Source organism: Oncorhynchus kisutch, linkage group LG7 (genome assembly GCF_002021735.2).
Source record: "Oncorhynchus kisutch isolate 150728-3 linkage group LG7, Okis_V2, whole genome shotgun sequence".
Classification (NCBI taxonomy): domain Eukaryota; kingdom Metazoa; phylum Chordata; class Actinopteri; order Salmoniformes; family Salmonidae; genus Oncorhynchus; species Oncorhynchus kisutch.
In genome coordinates, this window is record NC_034180.2 from 27,065,492 (window position 1) to 27,086,613 (window position 21,122).

At 42.5% G+C, this 21,122-nt stretch overlaps 1 protein-coding gene, 1 long non-coding RNA gene and 2 pseudogenes across 2 annotated transcripts; all 4 read left to right on the forward strand.

Annotated features, from left to right (window-relative positions):
- The first annotated feature begins 658 nt into the window (after positions 1-658).
- LOC116374637 (uncharacterized) lies at positions 659-3,890 on the forward strand. Its single transcript, XR_004210530.1, has 4 exons — positions 659-955; positions 2,273-2,455; positions 2,647-2,771; positions 2,884-3,890. It is a non-coding gene; the product is annotated as an uncharacterized LOC116374637 (long non-coding RNA).
- A 1,701-nt stretch (positions 3,891-5,591) lies between these two features.
- Positions 5,592-7,565, forward strand: LOC109893693 (B2 bradykinin receptor-like; annotated as a pseudogene).
- A 1,759-nt stretch (positions 7,566-9,324) lies between these two features.
- LOC109893692 (B2 bradykinin receptor-like) lies at positions 9,325-11,107 on the forward strand. Its single transcript, XM_020486908.2, has one exon. It carries the CDS (start codon positions 9,916-9,918, stop codon positions 10,951-10,953), a length of 1,038 nt encoding a protein of 345 aa, XP_020342497.1. The 5' UTR covers positions 9,325-9,915; the 3' UTR covers positions 10,954-11,107.
- A 4,461-nt stretch (positions 11,108-15,568) lies between these two features.
- LOC109893691 (B2 bradykinin receptor-like) lies at positions 15,569-17,235 on the forward strand (annotated as a pseudogene).
- Positions 17,236-21,122: the final 3,887 nt, after the last annotated feature.

The following is a 21,122-nucleotide window of genomic DNA, read 5'->3' on the forward strand; positions in this document are numbered from 1 at the left end:
TGGTTAAATAAAGATGCGGGGCCGACATACAAGTTCCTTACTTTTCCCCCTTCTACTTGCCTCTTCCATTTTTGTGGTAATGCTGCAATTATTTGGTTGTAATTTTGGGTAGAGCAGACATTTGCATATGTCTGTGTTAGCTGCATGTGTGACATAACTTCACCAGTCTTGTTAATGTTATCATTCACTAAAATTATATCTTTTTTTTAAATGTCTTAAAAAAATATTTTTTTTATTTTTTAAATCAATTAGTATATTTAACCACAACATTTGCTGTATTATTTGTTCTGTCTTTTCAGGTGGATTAAACTGAAATGTTAACAAATTTTCTAAGGTTTGTTTAAAAAATAACAATATTTTGGAGATTATTTCCTTTTCAAACAACTGAAAGTGAGCAGGTGTAATCTGAATAAAGGATAAAAGGCCATTCCTACCAATTTACTAGAGAACCAGTTTGGATTTAAGTATAACTTTTGTATGACTGATGCCTTTAGTGAGAGGTCTAATGCTTTAATATTTAATCATTTCTGCCCTCCGAATTCATAGTCGTTATATAAATAGGACCTTTAAATTTTGTTTGGCTTGCCGTTCCAAATAAAATTGAATATTTTTTGTTCATATAATTTAAAAAGCAGGTCATTAGGTGTAGGAAAAACAATAACCAAATAGGTAAACTGTGATGTGACTAATCAAAATTATATGTGCCAAGTTCCATGTGTAAATAGCCCCTCCGCTTCCCTTCATTGAATGGGGCGCAGTTGTTTCATAATTCCCAATGCGTTCAAAAGAAAGCAGTCTGAAAAGCCCTATAAGGATTGACCATGACTCCACAGCCAAAGTTCTATGGTTTTCATTCTTTGCCGAAGGACCGGAGAATCCGGAATGGCTTGTAGGAGTTCGTCGGTCCCAATGTTTGCACCAGTAAGGCTAGCTTGGTGTGCAACGACCGGGGGTGGTGAGTATAACCAGAGATACTGGAATATAATGACCTCTGGTATAACTTACCTAATAACATTAGAAAACGTTATTGCTGGTTATGTAGGTAGACATCTTTTGATAAAGCAAGGCAGGCTAGCTAACGTTTTAGATAACTTTAGCATTACAATTTAGGTCATAGCGCATACAAGTTTGTGTATTGTCTAGATACTGCCGGTTATGTCACGTTATCATTTGATAATGCTAGTGAGGCAGGCTAGCTAGCTAGCTAATGTTAGCCTACAAGTTGGATTTGCAAGTTATTTCGTTGCTCATGCAAGTGTATTCTGTATGGTCTAGGCCAAAACTAAATAATGGATGCAGTTATGGTAGTAGCGAACTCATGTCTGAGTCTAAATAATACAGTAAACTAGGATCAACAAACCGTAGCGGCGTCACCGGCCTGAAACTAATCCAATCTGGATCACAGGAGGCTGCTGAGGGAAAAACGGCTAATAATAATAGTCGGAATGGAGCAAATGGGATGGCATCAAACACCTGGAAACCATGTTTTTGGATGTATTTGATACCATTCCACTTACTTCGCTCCTGTCATTATCATGAGCCCGTTCTCCCCAATTAAGGTGCCACCAACCTTCTGTGATCTGGAGCTACAATCAGTCTACATCTGTAAAGCATAGAATTAGGGGTTTCCACTAGTTACCACAGCCTCAAAGTCTTACATGGCCTCTATTGTAAAAATTCATGAAAACAAAAATGTACTTTTAAGGTTAGGCATAAGGTTAGCAGTGTGGTTAAGGTTAGGTTTAAAATCACATTTTAAGAAGATACATTTTAGAAATAGGTGTGGTTTATGGGGCGGCAGGTAGCCTAGTGGTTGGAGCGTTGGGCCTTTAACCCGAAAGGTTGCTGGATTGAATCCCTGAGCTGACAGGGTACAAATCTGTGCTTCTGCCCCTGAACAAGGCATTTAACCCACTGTTCCCTGGTAGACCATCATTGTAAATAAGAATTTGTTCTTAACTGACTTGCCTAGTTAAATATAGGTACAAAAAAAATCACTTTGTGGCTGTCGTAACTAGTGACGACCTAGAATTATCTTGACTCAAATTACTGCCCTGATGACACAGATGGCTACATCAACAATGTGTGTTATGTGAAAAGTTGTATTGAAAAAACACCTGGTTTGATAATCTAGTAGGTTAATTACCCAGCTAAGCAGATACAAGTAATATAGTCATTTTGGTTGTGAAGTGCATTATCAAAAAGCTATGTCCTTTCTTTTCAACAAAATGCCGTTTACCACTTGGCTGTCTATCGTATCACCCTGTCACAGCCCCTCCCAGTCAACACCACCTCATATGAGGAAGTGCATTGTTTATAAGGATTGCCTGCTGCAGTTGTTTGGGAGATATTCAGTTTGCAGCTGAACATGCAGCAAGGGGACCCTCAGCATCACGCAGACATGCCCTCACTTTGAGCATTGCTATGAATGGAACAGGAAGGACACTTGAATCAGGTTGGTGATGTTTGTCCCAATTCACCTTCTGATCGCTATGTTTACCATTCTCACTTCACATATCATGAGAACGGAAGTGAAATAGAAAGGTGAATGCAGCAATCGGATTGGTTCCAACATGTTAATCATAACCACCTTTGATAACGTAAGCAGTGCACTATGTGTGTGTGTGTTTGTGTGTGACAAACCAGTATCTTTGATGAGGGGCCAGGAGCTACTCTGCCATGCCCATCAAGGGGGCACTGGCAAATTCCTTACCTCCAGCCTCACCTCCTGCCTGCTCACCAACGGTCGTTGATGGGGAGACCAGAATTAAGTATGTTTAGGCTGACCTGTTCAAACTTCAACGTAGTACATGTTTGTTTGTCAGATATCACCTATCCTAACTGCCATTGGTAATAGAACAGGGCCTGTGTTTGTGTTTACAGATACATCTATGGAGACAGATCTTCAAGACTTGCAAGATGATGTGATGAAGTTGAGACCGACAGACTGGCTTGATATTGATGTCTCTGGATGGAGAGAGACCTGGCATGCAGCACATCCACAATATGGGACTGAAGGGGATTACTAATGATACAGTACAGTAGTAATGTCCAGCATTTGCAACACTCTTTTCGTTATGTGTCACTGATTAACTTTTCCTCAACTCTGCCTATTTATACAGATGGAGAGAACTACAGATGCTTTTGCCAAATGCCAGACCTGTTCAAACATCAACATAGTACCTGTTTGTGTGTCAGATATTACCCATCCTAACTGCCATTGGTAATAGAACAGTGACTATGTGTGTGTGTGTTCTCAGAAATATAAAAAGAGCCAGCACAGAGACTTGCAAGATGATGTCCAGACTGACAGGCGTTATACTGATGTCACTGAATTGAGAGAGACCTGGTACTCGGCATTAACATTTTACTAGACACAACTTTTACTTGAATTGTATTTTTTTAAGTTATTGAATTGAATGGTGTCAGTCAATATGGGGAGGGAGAAACCCTGTGTATTCTGCACCATGATCAGGGAACTGTTGTATACAGGACACCACACAGGAAGGTATGGCCACTGACATGTTTGCCAAGGTACTTACCACCTAACAAAATGCCGATAGGCACAGTATCTGTATCGGCTGGGAATGACAATGAAACGTGAAAGGTCACTTAGTTAAATTAGCAGAACACTGCGTCTATGGTATTATGTAAAGGGTTGTTTGTTCTACATGGACCTGCTACTACATTTGAAAGTTATTAAAACACTTTGTTTATAATACGTACATACATTCAGGAGGCTACTGACCTATTCAAAGCATCTCACCATACATCTGCCTGTAGTTATTGTATAACTCAACCTGCAGGAGGTTTCCCACTGGGCACAGACGCCAGTTCAACGTCTAGTTTTTATTTACATTTGGTTGAGTTGTCAACTAATGTGAATTCAACATTAAATCAACAAAACATTTCACCATGTCATTGGATTTAGGTAATGAAAATACAAAATGCCCTTATGTTGATGACTTTAAAAAAAAATCTCATCAGTTTTCCACATAGAATTTTTTTGTTGAAATGACATGGAAACAATGTTGATTCAACCAGTTTTTGCCCAGTGGGTTGTTTGTTGTGATTGGATGGGGGAAAACAGCTGCAGGCAAGGTTCTGACAGGTGTGTGTGTGTTGGTGGTGGTGGCAAGGACACACCCAAGAAACACCCACATCAAACCACACTCCCAATCCAACTCACGATTGGCTTCTGTCATGCCCGCCAGCATTTCTTGAGGAGGAAGACAAAAAAAAGAGGCCAAATTGGCGGGTGAAGTTCCCCTTTAAATCCATAAATAATTGTTATTTTACTGACAATGTTTTGTTTGTTTTCTAAATATTCTTGCTGCCTTTCTTTTTTAAATGATTGACCGCTGGAATATTCCCCATGTATCTAATCATATACCCTTGAAGTAAGAAGTTTACATACAAATTAGCCAAATACATTTAAACTCAGTTTTCCACAATTCCTAACATTTTATTCTAGTAAACATTCCCTGGTTTAGGTCAGTTAGGCTCACCACTTGATTTTAAGAATGTTAAATGTCAGAATAATATTAGAGAGAATTATTTATTTCAGCTTTGATTACTTTCATCACATTCCCAGTGGGTCAGAAATTTACATAGCATTGCCTTTAAATGGTTTAACTTGGGTCAAACATTTCGGGTAGCCTTCCATAAATAAGCTTCCCACAATAAGTTGGGTGTATTTTGGCCCATTCCTCCTGACAGAGCTGGTGTAACTGAGTCAGGTTTGTAGGCCTCCTTGCTCGCACACGCTTTTTCAGTTCTGCCCACAAATTTTCTATAGGTTTGAGGTCAGGGCTTTGTGATGGCCACTCCAATACCTTGACTTTTTGTTCTTAAGCCATTTTGCCAATACTTTGGAAGTATGCTTGGGGTCATTGTCCATTTGGAAGACTAATTTGCGACCAAGCTTTAACTTTCTGACTGATGTCTTGAGATGTTGCTTCAATATATCCACATAAATTTCCTCCCTCGTGATGCTATCTATTTTGTGAGGTGCACCAGTCCCTCCTGCAGCAAAGCACCCCCACAACATGATGCTGCCACACCCGTGCTTCACGGTTGGATGGTGTTCTTCAGCTTGCAAGCCTCCCCCTTTTCCCTCCAAACATAATGATGGTCATTATGGCCAAACAGTTCTATTTTTGTTTCATCAGACCAGAGGACATTTTTCAAAAAAGTACGATCTTTGTCCCCGTGTGCAGTTGCAAATCGTAGTCTGGCTTTTTTATGGCAGTGAGCAGCCTTTCAGGTTATGTCGATATAGGACTCATTTTACTGTGAATATAGATACCTTTGTTCCTGTTTCCTACAGCATCTTCACAAGGTAATTTGCTGTTCTGGGATTGATTTGCACTTTTCGCACCAAAGTACGTTCATCTCCAGGAGACAGAACGCGTCTCATTCCTGAGCAGTATGACGCAAAGAGGCACTGAGTTTGAAGGTAGGCCTTGAAATACATCCACGGGTACAACTCCAATTGACTCAAATGATGTCAATTAGCCTATCAGAAGCTTCTAAAGCCATGACATAATGTTCTGGAATTTTCCAAGCTGTTTAACTGCACAGTCAACTTAGTGTATGTGAACTTCTGACCCACTTGAATTCTGATACAGTGAATTATAAGTGAAATAATAATGAAAATATATATATTTTGGCTTCTCAGTGTTTTTGTCAATATGACATACCCAAAATGAAAACATATTTTTTCAATTTAGTGTATTTTCATTTAAATACCGTAAAACTTAAATTAATAGCCCTTGTGTTTCCTTAAATCACTGAACACAACAGGTGCTTATTTGAGCTAGGCGTCTATTTCCTTAATGCACACAACTTTTGCAAATTTGCATAGTTAATTGTTTAATTCCAGCATTCACTTCCAGCATTTTAATACATTTCTAGCACTAATGTGTTATCATTTACACGCTGTGTCACGTTTCTTTTGTCTTAGTATGCCTCCATTTCAAAACTTTTTTTTTTCTTTGACACAATAATTATTCTCCTCTTTGACTGTGCATTTTTGTCTGTTCTTTCTTTCACCACTAGAGGGTAATTGGCCTATTTTTACGGGTCTGTACTCCCAGAATAGTTTTTGTGCTTGCCAGTTAGCTAGCAGTTCTTAGCTGTTTGCCGCCAATGGCTAGCAGTTTCTTACTGGCGATAAAATGAATGAATGTCATTCTTTTTTCAGAGTGGTTACTGAATTATTTAATGTAATGAATCAAACATTAAACCTCAAACAATGAATGGTAATTCATTGTAACCCCCCAGCATTTATTTGAAGCAGGCGTTTATTTGCTGAAGTGTGTGTAGTTGCCAGGCTATTAAAAGGGACAAGTGGCTATTTTAGACTGTGTTTAATTGAAATTTTACGGTATCAGTTTCAAATCTGATTTTATTTTAAATTACACACATTTTTTTACTACTGAAGAGAGTGGTACAGTTAACCCAGTTATTCTCTGGGTTAATTGTCACATTTTGACTTCCGACACTTTCGGTTGAATTGTAAACGATTGGTATGTCCTAGAAACAGAGATACAGTGTATAATGGTAGCTGAGATATCTATGTTGTTTGTATAAAAATATTAATCTAAATCAAATAATATTTTCATAAATAAGCAAAAGACTGAAAGTGTAACATTGTGCCCCGGTCTCCCCTATCTGCCATATACCCATGTCCCCCTCCTTGAACAACCACAGTTACATTTACACAACATATTCTCTCCAGCTCCATAGACATGACTGGAAGCAACAGTACCAACACCAGCCACTGCCCTTACACTGAGGAGTGGGACTGGCTTCACACCACGCAACTGGCCTACATCCTGGCCACCAGCGTACTGGGGATTCTGGATAACGGGTTTGTCCTGTTGGTGTTCTGCCTGCATAAGAAGGCCTGCACCGTAGCAGAGATCTACCTGAGAAACCTGGCTGCCACTGATCTGCTCCTGGTCTCCTGCCTCCCCCTCTGGGCTGTCAATGTGGCCAATGGCTTCGACTGGCCCTTCGGCCCCCTGCTGTGTCGCCTGGTCAACGTGGGAATCAATATGAATGACTACAGCAGTATCTATTTCTTGTCTCTGGTCAGCGTGGACCGCTATGTGGCATTGGAGCATACGATGAGTCCCTGGAGTATGAGGAGTCCCTCCTATGCCAAGCTGGCCTGTTTGTTAGTGTGGGGCTATGGCCTGCTGCTGGGCACCCCTACCATGGTCTTCAGAGTGGTGAAGTGGTTCCCGGACTTCCAGGTGACTGCCTGCTTCTTGGACTGGTGTTCGACGTGCTGCTCATTGTGTTGGGGATTACCATCCCTGTGTCGATGATCTCCTACTGCACCTGTCAGCTCATCCACGCCCTGAAGAACAAGGCCATGAAGAGGTTCAAGGTGGAGGGCACGGAGATGAAGGCCACTCTGCTGGTGCTGGCTGTTCTCCTGACCTTCCTGCTTTGCTGGGTGCCCTTCCACCTGTTCATGACCCTGGATGTCCTCCGGGAGCAGGCATCATAGACCTTTGGCATTCTAGTTGTCAATTTATTGAGGTAATCTGAAGAGATTTCACCCCATGCTTCCTGAAGCTCCTTCCACAAGTTGGATTGGCTTGATGGGCACTTCTTACGTACCATACGGTCAAGCTGCTCCCACAAAAGTTCAATAGGGTTGAGATCGGGTGACTGCTGGCCACTCCATTATAGACCGAATACCAGCTGACTGCTTCTCCCCTAAATAGTTCTTGCATAGGTTGGAGCTGTGCTTTGGGTAATTGTCCTGTTGTAGGATATGGCTTTTTCTTTGCAACTCTGCCTAGAAGGCCAGCATCCCGGAGTCGCCTCTTCACTGTTGACTTTGAGATAGGTGTTTTGCGGGTACTATTTAATGAAGCTGCCAGTTGAGGACTTGTGAGGCATCTGTTTCTCAAACAAGACACTCTAATGTACTTGTCCTCTTGCTCAGTTGTGCACCGGGGCCTCCCACTCCTCTTTCTTTTCTGGTTGTACGAGATCTTCAGTTCTTGGCAATTTCTCAAATGGAATAGCCTTTATTTCTCAGAACAAGAATAGACTGACGAGTTTCAGAACAAAGGTCTTTGTTTCTGACCATTTTGAGCCTGTAATTGAAACCACAAATAGTCTAAAGAAGGCCAGTTTTATTGCCTCTTTAATCAGGACAACAGTTTTCAGCTGTGCTAACATAATTGCAAAAGGGTTTTCTAATGATCAATTAGCCTTTTAAAATGATCAACTTGGATAAGTTAACACAACGTGCCATTGGAACACAGGAGTGATGGTTGCTGATAATGGAAATCTGTACGCCTATGTAGAAGTAGGCACCCCCGGTTCCATCGGCAGCGACCCAGGACTGACGTCACCACAGAGTTTGGGAACAGACAGATATAGGGAATGTAATGACACAAGTAATTGAGTCCACGTGAGTCCAATGATTGCTGATGTGTGTGACGGGGGGGAAGGCAGGTGTGCGTACTGATGGTGTCTTGAGTGCGTAATGCCCCTCGAGCGCCAGGGGAGGAAGAGCAAGAGCAGGTGTGACTGCAACGACGAGTCAGCCTATAGGGAGGAGGAAAGTGAACTGGCATTTGTGGTGCCAGGACAACCTCCACCTCAACGTCAGCAAAACAAAGGAGTTGATTGTTGACTTCAGGAAGCATCGGAGGGATCAGTGCAGTAAAGAAAGACATTTTGAGAATTTTAATACCCCTTTGAAGTATCACATTTTTTAAAATATATAATTTGATGAAAAACATGTTTTGTCCTTACTGCTATTAGCCCATACAAACACACAGAATAACAGATTCAATACATGGAACAACAGATAGTCAGTCCCAAAATAAAATCAGTTTGTTCTGAAGTGTCTGTCCTATATCTGAGACAAGAAATATTAGTTTTTTTTTATACATGTACTTAAACACATCTTACATGTGTTAATATTGTACTTTAAAGTGTGCCTTCCTGTATTTTATGTTCAAATGTTTATTCTCTTCTACTGAGCCATTTACTTTATGTTCATATTCATATCTTTTATTATTTCTTGTTGTTGCATTGTCGAAAAGGAACCTGCAAGTAAGTATTTCATTGTACCACTGTATACATGTCTATCTTGTACATACGACTAATACAACTTGAAACTGAAATTGAAACCATTGTGTGGGTGAAGTAATTGATGAGAAGCAGAGAGGAATGTATTTTGCTGCCGGGTCAAACTAATTGTGGTACTCCTAGGTACCTCAGTCAAAAAGAGTGATACTGAGTAACCTACAATAATATTCTCCCCCATTCACTGTAAGGTACCCCATTCTTTTACTCGTGTCTTGATAGAATGAAAACACACTTTTGGGAATTCCACTGAGGCTGTGCTGACTTACAGTACAGTGAGGGAGGTGTAGACAGAGCGAGTACCCCATGCACTTTTACTTTTCTCTCGGGAGACTGAAAACATACTCTCCAGATTCCACTGAGTGAAGCTGTGCCGACTTACAGTACAGAGGGAGGGAGGTGTAGACAGTCAGTCCACAGAGAGTGTGCTCCATGTCATCCAGATAAGAGAGAAGGACCATCTGTTGCCTGCAGAGCCTTTTAGATGACTGTACATCACAGTGGTTTATGTAAAGAGCTGAGGTGTGCTTCACAAGGCAACAGCACGCAGAGCCTGTGTACTCTTACTAATATCAATATTAGCCCTTCCATTCTCTTCCTCCCCAGTCCATTAGCGCATTATTAATTGTATTTTGAACCAGAGGGTAGCAGTTTACTTTACTTTGAAATGAGAGAAGTCGTGGTACACATGTTCAGTAGCATTGACATAATTAAAAGCTTTTTTGATGTTTTATAATATAAAATTGTGCTCCAACATTGACACACACAATCTCTCTTCAGACAGCTCTCGAAATGGTCTCAAACTGGTCGGTGGACCCTTTAATGGAGTGTAACCACACAGCAGCCTGGAATTGGGTGTACTCCATCCAGCCAGTTTACATGTCCGTCATCTGCCTGCTGGGAATGGTGGGCAACACCTTCGTGCTGTGTGTGTTCTGCTTCCAGAAGAGACACAGCACAGTGGCAGACATCTACCTGGGGAACCTGGCTGCTGCAGACCTCCTCATGGTGTCCTGCCTGCCCTTCTGGGTGGTGGCGGTCATACAGGAGTTCCACTGGCCATTTGGTGAGCTTATGTGTCAGCTGGTGAACATTGTCATTGGGATGAACTACTACTGCAGTGTCCTGTTCCTTACGCTGGTGAGTGTGGACAGGTACCTGGTGCTGGCACGTCCCCTGTCGTCCCAGGGCAGGGGAAGAAAACCAGCCTGGGCCAGCGGGATCTGTCTGGTTGTCTGGGTGGTGGGCGCTCTTCTCAGCCTCCCAGCCCTGCTCTTCCGATCCGTCCAGTTCTTCCCCCAACTGGGGGTGGAGGCGTGCTACATGGCATACCCCCACGACGGCTGGAGGCTGCGCTACAACCTGACCGTCAACATAGTGGGCTTTCTGGTTCCTATACCCGTTGTGTCCTTCTGCAGCTACCACATCATCAGTGTCCTACGGGACAACCAGGCGAGCAGGATGAGGAGCACGACGGCAGCAGGCACGGAGAGGAAGGCTGCCCACCTGGTGCTTATCGTCCTGGCCATCTTCATCCTCTGCTGGCTGCCCTACCAGGTCGTCATCTTCCTGGATACCCTGTATCACTATGAGGTCATCTCTGGCTGTGGCTGGGTGGATGTGTTAGAAATCAGCACTCAACTGGCTACCTACCTGGGCTACAGCAACAGCTCACTGAACCCTTTTCTGTATGTGATTGTGGGGAAGCACTTTAAGCAGAGGGCAAGAGGGGTATGTAGACAGATGATGTGCTGTGGAAAGGGAAGGAAGTCCTATCATATTGTCAATCTCAACTCCACCATTAAGTACACAGACTCCACTAAGGTATGATTTATAAACCCCAAATAACCATGTCATTTTAAGGCACATATTTCTGCACTAGCATCACTGTTTTGTGTAACAGCAACTTGTGAATGTGTTTTGTGTTTACATTGTATTTAGCTTTTGTGTGTTTTCTTTAAATCAAATCAAACTTTATTTGTCACATGCGCCGAATACAAGTTTAAACCCGTGAAATGCTTACTTACAAGCCCTTAACCAACATCTCAGTTAACAAGAGGTTAAGAAAATATTTACCAAATAAACTAAAGTAAAAAATAATACAAAGTACCACAATAACATAACAATAACGAGGCTATATACGGGGTACCGGTACCGAGTCAGTGTGAGGGGGTACAGGTTAGTTGAGGTCATTTGTACATGTAGGTAGAGGAGAAGTGACTATGCATATATAATAAACAGCAAGTAGCAAAACAAATGGAGGGGGGGGGTGTCAACGTAAATAGTCCGGTGGCCATTTGATGGATTGTTCAGCAGTCTTATGGCTTGGGGGTAGAAGCTGTTAAGGAGCCTTTTGGTCCTAGACTTGGCGCTCCGGTACCGCTTGCCATGTGATAGCAGAGAAAACAGTCTATGACTTGTGAGTGGAGTCTCTGAAAATTTGATGGGCTTTCCTCTGACACCGCCTATCATATAGCTCCTGGATGGCAGGAAGTTTGGCCCCAGTGATGTACTGGGCCGTTCGCACTACCCTCTATAGCGCCATCCTGACCAGTGATGCAACTGGTCAGGATGCTCTCAATGGTGCAGCTGTAGAACCTTTTGAGGATCTGGGGACCCATGCCAAATCTTTTCAGTCTCCTGAGGGGGAAAGGTTTTGTCGTGCCCTCTTCACGACTGTCTTGGTGTGTTTGGACCATGATAGTTCGTTGGTGATGTGGACACCAAGGAACTTGAAACTCACAACCCACTCCACTACAGCAACGTCAATGTTAATGGGGGCCAGTTCGGCCCACCTTTTCCTGTAGTCCACAATCAGTTCCTTTGTCTTGCTCACATTGAGGGAGAGGTTGTTGTCCTGGCACCACACTGGCAGGTCTCTGACCTCCTCCCTATAGGCTGTCTCATCGTTGTCGGCCTACCCTTGTTGTGTTGTCAGCAAACTAATTGATGGTGTTGAAGTCGTGTTTGGCCACACTGTCGTGGGTGAACAGGGAGTATAGGAGGGGACTAAGTACACACCCCTGAGAGGCCCCAGAGTTGAGGATAAGCGTAGAAGACATCTTGTTGCCTACCCTTGCCACCAGGGGGTGGCCGTCAGGAAGTCCAGGATCCAGTTGCAGAGGGAGGTGTTTATTCCCAGGGTACTTAGCTTAGTGATGAGCTTCATGCGCACTATGGTGTTGAACACTGAGCTGTCGTCAATGAACAGATTTTCTCACATAGGTGTTTCTTTTGTCCAGGTGGAAAAGGGCAGTGTGGTGTGCGATTGAGATTGCGTCATCTGTGGATCTGTTGGGGCGTTATGCGAATTGGAGTGGGTCTAGGGTATCCTGTTGCTGTTGATGTGAGCCATGACTAGCCTTTCAAAGCACTTCATGACTACTGACGTGAGTGCTACGGGGCGGTAATCATTTAGGCAGGTTACCTTCGCTTCCTTGGGCACAGGGACTATGGTGGTCTGCTTGAAACATGTAGGTATTACAGACTCAGGGAGAGGTTGAACATGTCAGTGAAGACACTTGCCAGTTTGTCTGCGCATGCTTTGAGTACAAGTCCTGGAAATCCGTCTGCCCCCGCGGCTTTGTGAATGTTGACCTGTTTAAAGGTCTTGCTTACATCGGCTAATGCTGATTGCTTACATCGGCTACAGCTGATGCTCTTGTGCATGATTCAGTGTTGCTTGCCTCGAAGCGAGCATAAAAGGCATTTAGCTCATCTGGTAGGCTCGTGTTACTGGGCAGCTCGCGTCTGGGTTTCCCTTTGTAGTCCGTAATAGTTTTCAAGCCCTGCCACATCCGACGAGCGTCAGAGCCGGTGTAGTAGGATTCAATCTTAATCCTCTATTGACACTTTGCATGTTTGATGGTTCGTCTTAGGGCATAACGGGATTTCTTATAAATGCCCGGATTAGTGTCCCGTTCCTTGAAAGCGGCAGCTCTAGCCTTTAGCTCGATGCAGATGTTGCCTGTAATCCATGGCTTCTGGTTAGAATATGTACGTATGGTCACTGTGGCGAAGACGTCGTCAATGCACTTATTGATGAAGCTGATGACTGAGGTGGTATACTCCTCACTGCCATTGGATGAATCCCAGAACATATTCCAGTCTGTGCTAGCAAAACAGTCCTGTAGCGTAGCAGCCGCGTCATCTGACCACTTCCTTATTGAGCGAGTCACTGGTATACCTGTATCTCAAAAAGGTTTCTCAGTGATTTGATATTTTATACGGTTTAGAAATGTTTATACATTCATACAAATAAAACATCTGTAAAGTCCTTGATAATAATCTATTTTATATGATAAGTGAATGTTTTTCTGACCAATACTGGAATAGTTATTGAATAGCTAAACTGCACAAAGATTGCAATGACTTGTTTGGTACTTACCATGCACAATTCCATGTGAAATGATTGAATGTAGTTATTGACAGGTCAGAGTAACAATCCAAATACACCCTCACATTGTCATAATGTGTGAGAAAGGGATATAGAGTACATTCTTAATCAACTCTAAGATGATGTCTAGCCAGCAAACAGACATTGGTTGTCGTGATGAATTTCGGCCATACAGTATAACAGACCAGCCTTTAAGTTGAGAAGTTAAGTATGTTTACAGAGCCTATGACTGATGGTTGTTGGAGTGCCAAAGAAGGGAAAGATCAGAGGGGTGTAGTCTGTACTGTATATATCTGTTCTGTACACTAAAGTCTATGTTTTGGTCTATGTAGAAATGAACCAGAGTGAAATAAGACGGACACATATTAAGTGGACCTAAAGCATGGGCCTACACTGAGTGTACAGAAAATTAGCAACACCTTCCTAGTTGCACCCCTTTTGCCCTCAGAACAGTCTCAATTTGTGGGGTCATGGACTCTACAAGGTGTCGAAAGCGTACCACAGAGATGCTGGCCCATGTTGACTCCAATCCTTTCCACAGTTGTGTCAAGTTGGCTGGATGTCCTGGACCATTCTTTGGACCATTCTTGATACACACGGGAAACTGTTGAGTGTGAAAAACCCAACAATGTTGCAGTTATTGACACACTCAAACCGCCTGGCACTTACCACATTCAAAGGCACTTAATTATGTTGCCTTGCCAATTCCCTCTCTGAATGACACATGCACAATTCATGTCTCAACGCCAGCAGCATACCACCCTGCATACCACTGCTGGCTTGCTTCTGAAGCTAGTCCCTGAATGGGAGACCAGATGCTTCTGGAAGTGGTGTTGGAGCGCAAGTAGGAGGCACTCTTTCCTCTGCTCTAAAAAATATCCCAATTCCCCAGGGCAGTGATTGGCACTGCCCTGTGTAGGGTGCCGTCTTTCGGATAGGACGTTAAACAGGTGTCCTGACTCTCTGAGGTCGTTAAAGATCCCATGGCACTTATTGTATGAGTAGGGCTGTTAACCCTGGTGTCCTGGCTAAATTCCCAATCTGGTCACCTAATAATCCCTGGTTTATAATTGGCTCATTCATCCATGTCCCCTGTAGCTATTCCCCAGGTTGTTGCTGTAAATGAGAATGTGTTCTCAGTCAACTTACCTGGTAAAATAGTGGATAAAAAAAAATTACATTCTCAAAGCTTAAAAATACTTTTGAACCTGTCTCCTCCCCTTCATCTACACTGGTTGAAGTGGATTTAACAAGTGAGCTCAATAAGGGATCATAGCTGTCACCTGGTTTCAACTGGTCAGTCTGTCATGGAATGAGCAGGTGTTGCTAATGTTTTATACACTCAGTGTATAGTACCGATAGAACGTTTCTGTGAAAATATGTATTACCATTACACTCTATAATCCAGAAATATTATTTTATTGTGATGCTATTTTATTTTGATCTATTTGTTAATTTTCTTACTTTTTAACTGCATTGTTGGGAAAGGGCTCATAAGTAAGCATTTCACGGTAAAGTCTACACTTGTTGTAATCGGCGGATGGGACAAATAAAATGTTATTCACTTTGAAATGACTCATGATGAAATATAAACCGAGGCTGTACCTTGGCCCTCCGCCTACAGTTATGTATGTGTTTTCTTACACCTCTGCCAAAAAGCTCCAGACCACTTTATAGAGGTTATAATAATGTTCTAAAATAATTCTAAAAGGAAAGTGGGTTTGTACACTTAAATGGGTTTGTACACTTAAATGGGTTTGTACACTTGGCAAACAAGCTGTTCGCTTGACAAAAAACATGTTCTCTCTTGAGTATTCGTACATTCTGATCTAACCTTTGGCGCTTCATGAGGCAAACTGAAAATGGCTTATAAACAAGTTGACATACACGTTGGGACAAGGTTGTCAAAGAATGTTGTATACAGAACCAAACTTTCCTGCAGATCTCTCCCTAACTCAGTGAGTAGCTTAAAGATGAACAACACTACAAAATTCCTTTTAAAACTAAATTAACACTAGGTAAGCAATTTATTACATGACATTCAAAAAGATGGCTTTGTGAGCCAGGCATCTGTATAAAGTAATTATATGGAGACTAAAGTAATTTTGTACAAATGAATACTGATAGACCAAAACACTGACTGCCACTTTTTAGAGGTTAATCAACTTGACAAGAAGAAAGCATAGTTGTTTGATCAGCCATCTGTATTTTTAAGAATGTTCTACTCAGAGTCACACATGATAAATCTTTCATGAGTTACTAAATCACATTTTAGAACAAATAGTAATAAAAAAAATGTGTGATCAATTACTCCAAGGACTCCTGTCATGTCTTTATTAAAACATCATGCTTAAATCCCTCTTTTGTCAAACAACACCAGAAATACTAAACATGTATGTAGATTCTGCATACTTAAGCAGCCACAGTTTAACTGGAATACGGTAACCCTACAAGGGAGTTTTGAAGAGTTTGGACTTCAGCATACATTTTTGAAAGATATCTGGCTACAATGTTCAGGAGATTGATTACAGTGTTTTTCCCCTTGGCTTCTATTTCCATGCCAAATACAGTATCCAACTTCAGAGTCACAATATTTACATGAATATTGTTGTTTCTTAGTGAATAATAAGCACAGATAAAATATTTTCCTATGACCACAGAGCTGGTGGTCTCCATGGCAATGCTACTGTCAGAAAACATTAGCACAATACTTCCCACCATCTAGACTCCTCTCCACAACAGAATGGATCCTGGTCTACAGCATAGTCCCTCCCTACATCTTTACCCTGTGTATTGTGAAGCTGCTGGGTAATGGCTTCATCCTTCTGGTTTTCCTTCTCCAGAGGGGCCAGTGCCCCATATCAGAGATATAACTGGGAAACCTGGCCCTGACCTGCTCCTCCTGGCCTGCCTGCTCTTCTAGGTCATGAAGATCCTCAACGACCACAACTAGCCGTATGGAGACTTTCTGTGACACAGAGTCAGTCTATCCTGGTCAACTTCTATACCAGCATCTACCTGTTGGCAATGGTTAGTGTGGACCGCTACTTAGCGATGGTGAGGACCATAAGGGCCAGTTGGTTGAGGTCTGCCTCATCCTGTGTCTCTTTGGGCTGCTGATGGGGGTTCTGGCGACGATTCACGTAATTGTTGATGAACTTCAGACAATGGTGTGTATTCTGGAGTATCCTGACAACTCTGGGGAATCTTGGAAGCTGGCCCACAACCTCCTGATGGACATTGTGGACTTTATTCAACCTGTTGTGGTGATTATTTCCTGCACTTGTAGCATCATTAGAGCCCTGTGGAAGAGGAGGGAGAGTGTTGACATAGAGGATAGAAATTATAGGAAGGCCACAGTCCTCGTTTGCTCTGTGATGCTGCTGTTCCTTATGTGTTGGAGTGACTTCCAACTCTTCACCCTACTCGATATACTGTGTGAAGTAGAGGTCTTGGACAAGAAGTGGGATCATACCTTGGATATTGGAACCCACATTTCAATGTACCTAGCATTTCTGAACAGTAGCCTAAACCCTGTGCTGTGTGTAATTTCCAGGCAGTATGTTAGGAAGAAAGTTAGCGCCATCTACAGGAAAACTAAGAATCGCAGGGGCTGTACAACAACTGAAAGCTGAAATGCTATTGTATCAACCTATTGCCACAGGGTTGATCAAATCAAACCTGTGTAATACAGACATATCTTCCTGCATTTTCCTACACATTTGTGATTTGATATCAACTAAATGGCATTTTTAATCTAGAACCACATTATGTAGACCTATCAGATTTAGATTGCACGGAAATGATAGTCTCAAAAGTAAGATCATGGCGAAGTTTTCTGAAGCGTATATTGTGTTCTCACAATGTCAATTTTAATGCTGAATGTAACTTTTCCAGTCCTTGCTCTGAGACAAGCAAGAGAGATTGTAGATTATAGCAGGGAATATCATGGGGGTGATAGATTTGAAATGCTACATAGATGTGTGCGTGTTACACCATTCCAGATAGCCCCCGAAATCTTGTCTTTTGTTACAATAAATGGTGACCTTTAAATGTCAAACACCACTATGTGAAGGCCTAAACTATGTATGACATTTCTCTCACCAGTACCCACATTTGCCGGACCTTTACCATTCATATTTTCAATAAAGTTATTTAATATACTCTAAGCACATTTCCCCTGTGTGACATTGGAGAGAATACTACACTGAACAAAAATATAAATGCAACATGCAACAATTAAAAAAATAATAAAATCTGAGTTATAGTTCATATAAGGAAATCAGCCAATTGAAATAAATAAATGAGGCCCTAATCTGTTTAGATTTTTTATTTGATTTATTAGGATCCCCATTAGCCGACGCCAATGACAACAGCTAGTCTTACTGGGGTCTGACACATAACGGAAAATACATTATAGACAAAATACTTTACAATTTACATACGTTTAAAAACATGAACATGCAGTGTGTGTGTGTGTGTGTGTGTGTGTGTGTGTGTGTGTGTGTGTGTGTGTGTGTGCATCTATCAGTTACACATACATGTCAGTACATACACATAACAAGTAGGTCACATGTGGGAGAGGTGTTTTGATGTGAGGTGTTGCTTTATTTGTTTTTGAAACCAGGTTTGCTGTTCACTTGCGCTATATAAGATGGAAAGGAGTTCCATGCACTCATGACTCTGTATAATACTGTGCGTTTCCTTCAATTTGTTGAACCGACTGGGAATACAGATATGCATCTGTTGCTCACAGATGCCTTTACAAAAAAAGGTAGGGGCTTGGCTCAAAAAATCAGTCAGTATCTGGTGTGACCACCATTTGTCTCATGCAGTGTGACACATCTCCTTGGCATTGAGTTGATCAGGCTGTTGATTGTGGCCTGTGGAATGTTGTCTCACTCCTCTTCAATGGCTGTGCGAAGTTGCTGGGTATTGGACAGCGAACACGCTGTCGTACGTGTCGATCCAGAGCATCCCAAATATGCTCAATGGGTGACGTGTCTGGTGAGTATGCAGGTCATGGAAGAACTGGGATATTTGCAGCATCCAGGAATTGTGTACAGATCCTTGCGACATGGGGCTGTGCATTATCATGCTGAAACATGAGGTGAGGGCGGCTGATGAATGGCACGACAACGGGCCTCAGGATCTCGACACGGTATCTCTGTGCATTCAAATTTTCATCAATAATATGAAATTGTGTTAATTGTCCGTAGCTTATGCCTGCCCATACCATAACCCCACTGCCACCATGGGACACTCTGTTCACAACGGGGATTCATCTGTGAAGAGCACACTTCTCCAGCATGCCAGTGGCCATCGAAGGTGAGCATTTGGCCACTGAAGTTGGTTACGAAGTCGAACTGCAGTCAGGTCAAGAACCTGGTCAGGACTACGAGCACGCAAATGAGCTACCCTGAGACAGTTTCTGACAGTTTCTGCAGAAATTCTACAGTTGTGCAAACCCACAGTTTCATCAGCTGTCCGGGTGGCTGGTCTCAGGTGAAGAAGCCGGATGTGGAGGTCCTGGGCTGGTGTTGTTGAAAATTTTCTGCGATTGTGAGGCCGGTTAGATTCTCTAAAATTATGTTGGAGGCGGCTTATGGTATTCCTGACATTCCTGCAGCCAGCATGCCAATTGCATGGTCCCTCAAAACTTGAGACATCTACAGTGGGGAGAACAACTATTAGACACACTGCCGATTTTGCAGATTTTCCTACTTACAAAGCATGTAGAGGTCTGTAATTTTTACATAGGTACACTTCAACTGTGAGAGATGGAATCTAAAACAAAAATCCAGAAAATCACATTGTATGATTTTTAAGTTATTAATTTGCATTTTATTGCATGACATAAGTATTTGATACATCAGAAAAGCAGAACTTAATATTTGGTACAGAAACTTTTGCTTGCAATTACAGAGATCATACGTTTCCTGTAGTTCTTGACCAGGTTTGCACACACTCATCCATACAGACCTTCTCCAGATCCTTCAGGTTTCGGGGCTGTCGCTGGGCAATACGGACTTTCAGCTCCCTCCAAAGATTTTCTATTGGGTTCAGGTCTGGAGACTGGCTAGGCCACTCCAGGACCTTGAGATGCTTCTTACGGAGCCACTCCTTAGTTGCCCTGGCTGTGTGTTTCGGGTCGTTGTCATGCTGGAAGACCCAGCCAAGACCCAGCTTCAATGCTCTTACTGAGGGAAGGAGGTTGTTGGCCAAGATCTCACGATATATGGCCCATCCATCCTCCCCTCAATACGGTGCAGTTGTCTTTTCCTCTTTGCAGGAAAGCATCCCCAAAGAATGTTTCCACCTGCATGCTTCACGGTTGGGATGGTGTTCTTGGGGTTGTACTCATCCTTCTTCTTCCTCCAAACACGGCGAGTGGAGTTTAGACCAAAAAAGCTCTATTTTTGTCTCATCAGACCACATGACCTTCTCCCATTCCTCCTCTGGATCATCCAGATGGTCATTGGCAAACTTCAGACGGGCCTGGACATGCGCTGGCTTGAGCAGGGGGACCTTGCGTGCGCTGCAGGATTTTAATCCATGACGGCATAGTGTGTTACTAATGGTTTTCTTTGAGACTGTGGTCCCAGCTCTCTTCAGGTCATTGACCAGGTCCTGCCGTGTAGTTCTGGGCTGATCCCTCACCTTCCTCATGATCATTGATGCCCCACGAGGTGAGATCTTGCATGGAGCCACCGAGGGTGATTGACCGTCATCTTGAACTTCTTCCCTTTTTCTAATAATTGCGCCAACAGTTGTTGCCTTCTCACCAAGCTGCTTGCCTATTGTCTTGTAGCCCATCCCAGCCTTGTGCAGGTCTACAATTTTATCCCTGATGTCCGTACACAGCTCTCTGGTCTTGGCCATTGTGGAGAGGTTGGAGTCTGTTTGATTGAGTGTGTGGACAGGTGTCTTTTGGACAGGTGTCTTTTGGACAGGTGTCTTTTATACAGGTAAGGAGTTCAAACAGATGCAGTTAATACAGGTAATGAGTGGAGAACAGGAGGCCTTCTTAAAGAAAAACTAACAGGTCTGTGAGAGCCGGAATTCTTACTGGTTGGTAGGTGATCAAATACTTATGTCACGCAATAAAATGCAAATGAATTACTTAAAAATAATACAATGTGTTTTTCAGGATTTTTGTTTTAGATTCCGTCTCTCACAGTTGAAGTGTACCTAAGATAAAAAATGACAGACCTCTACATGCTTTGTAAGTAGGAAAACCTGCAAAATCAGCAGTGTATCAAATACCTGTTCTCCCCACTGTATGTGTTGTGTGACAAAACTGGACATTTTAGAGTGGCTTTTTATCGTCCCAAGCACAAGGTTCACCTGTGTAATGATCATGCTGTTTAATCAGCTTCTTGATTAAACAGCATGGTAATCTTGTCAGGCGGATGGATTATCTTGGCAAAGGAGAAATGCTCACTAACAAGGATGTAAACAAGGAAATAAGCATTTTATTCATTTTTGTATATTTCAGCTCATGAAACATGTGACCAACACTTTACATGTTGTGTTTACATTTCTGTTCAGTATATTTGTATCTTGACACAAATATTAATGATGCCCTATAAAAAAGACACCT

What these genes read in the sequence shown, in the direction of transcription:
- LOC109893692 (XM_020486908.2), top strand. Translation starts at nt 9,916, where the DNA reads ATGGTCTCAAACTGGTCGGTGGACCCTTTAATGGAGTGTAACCACACA.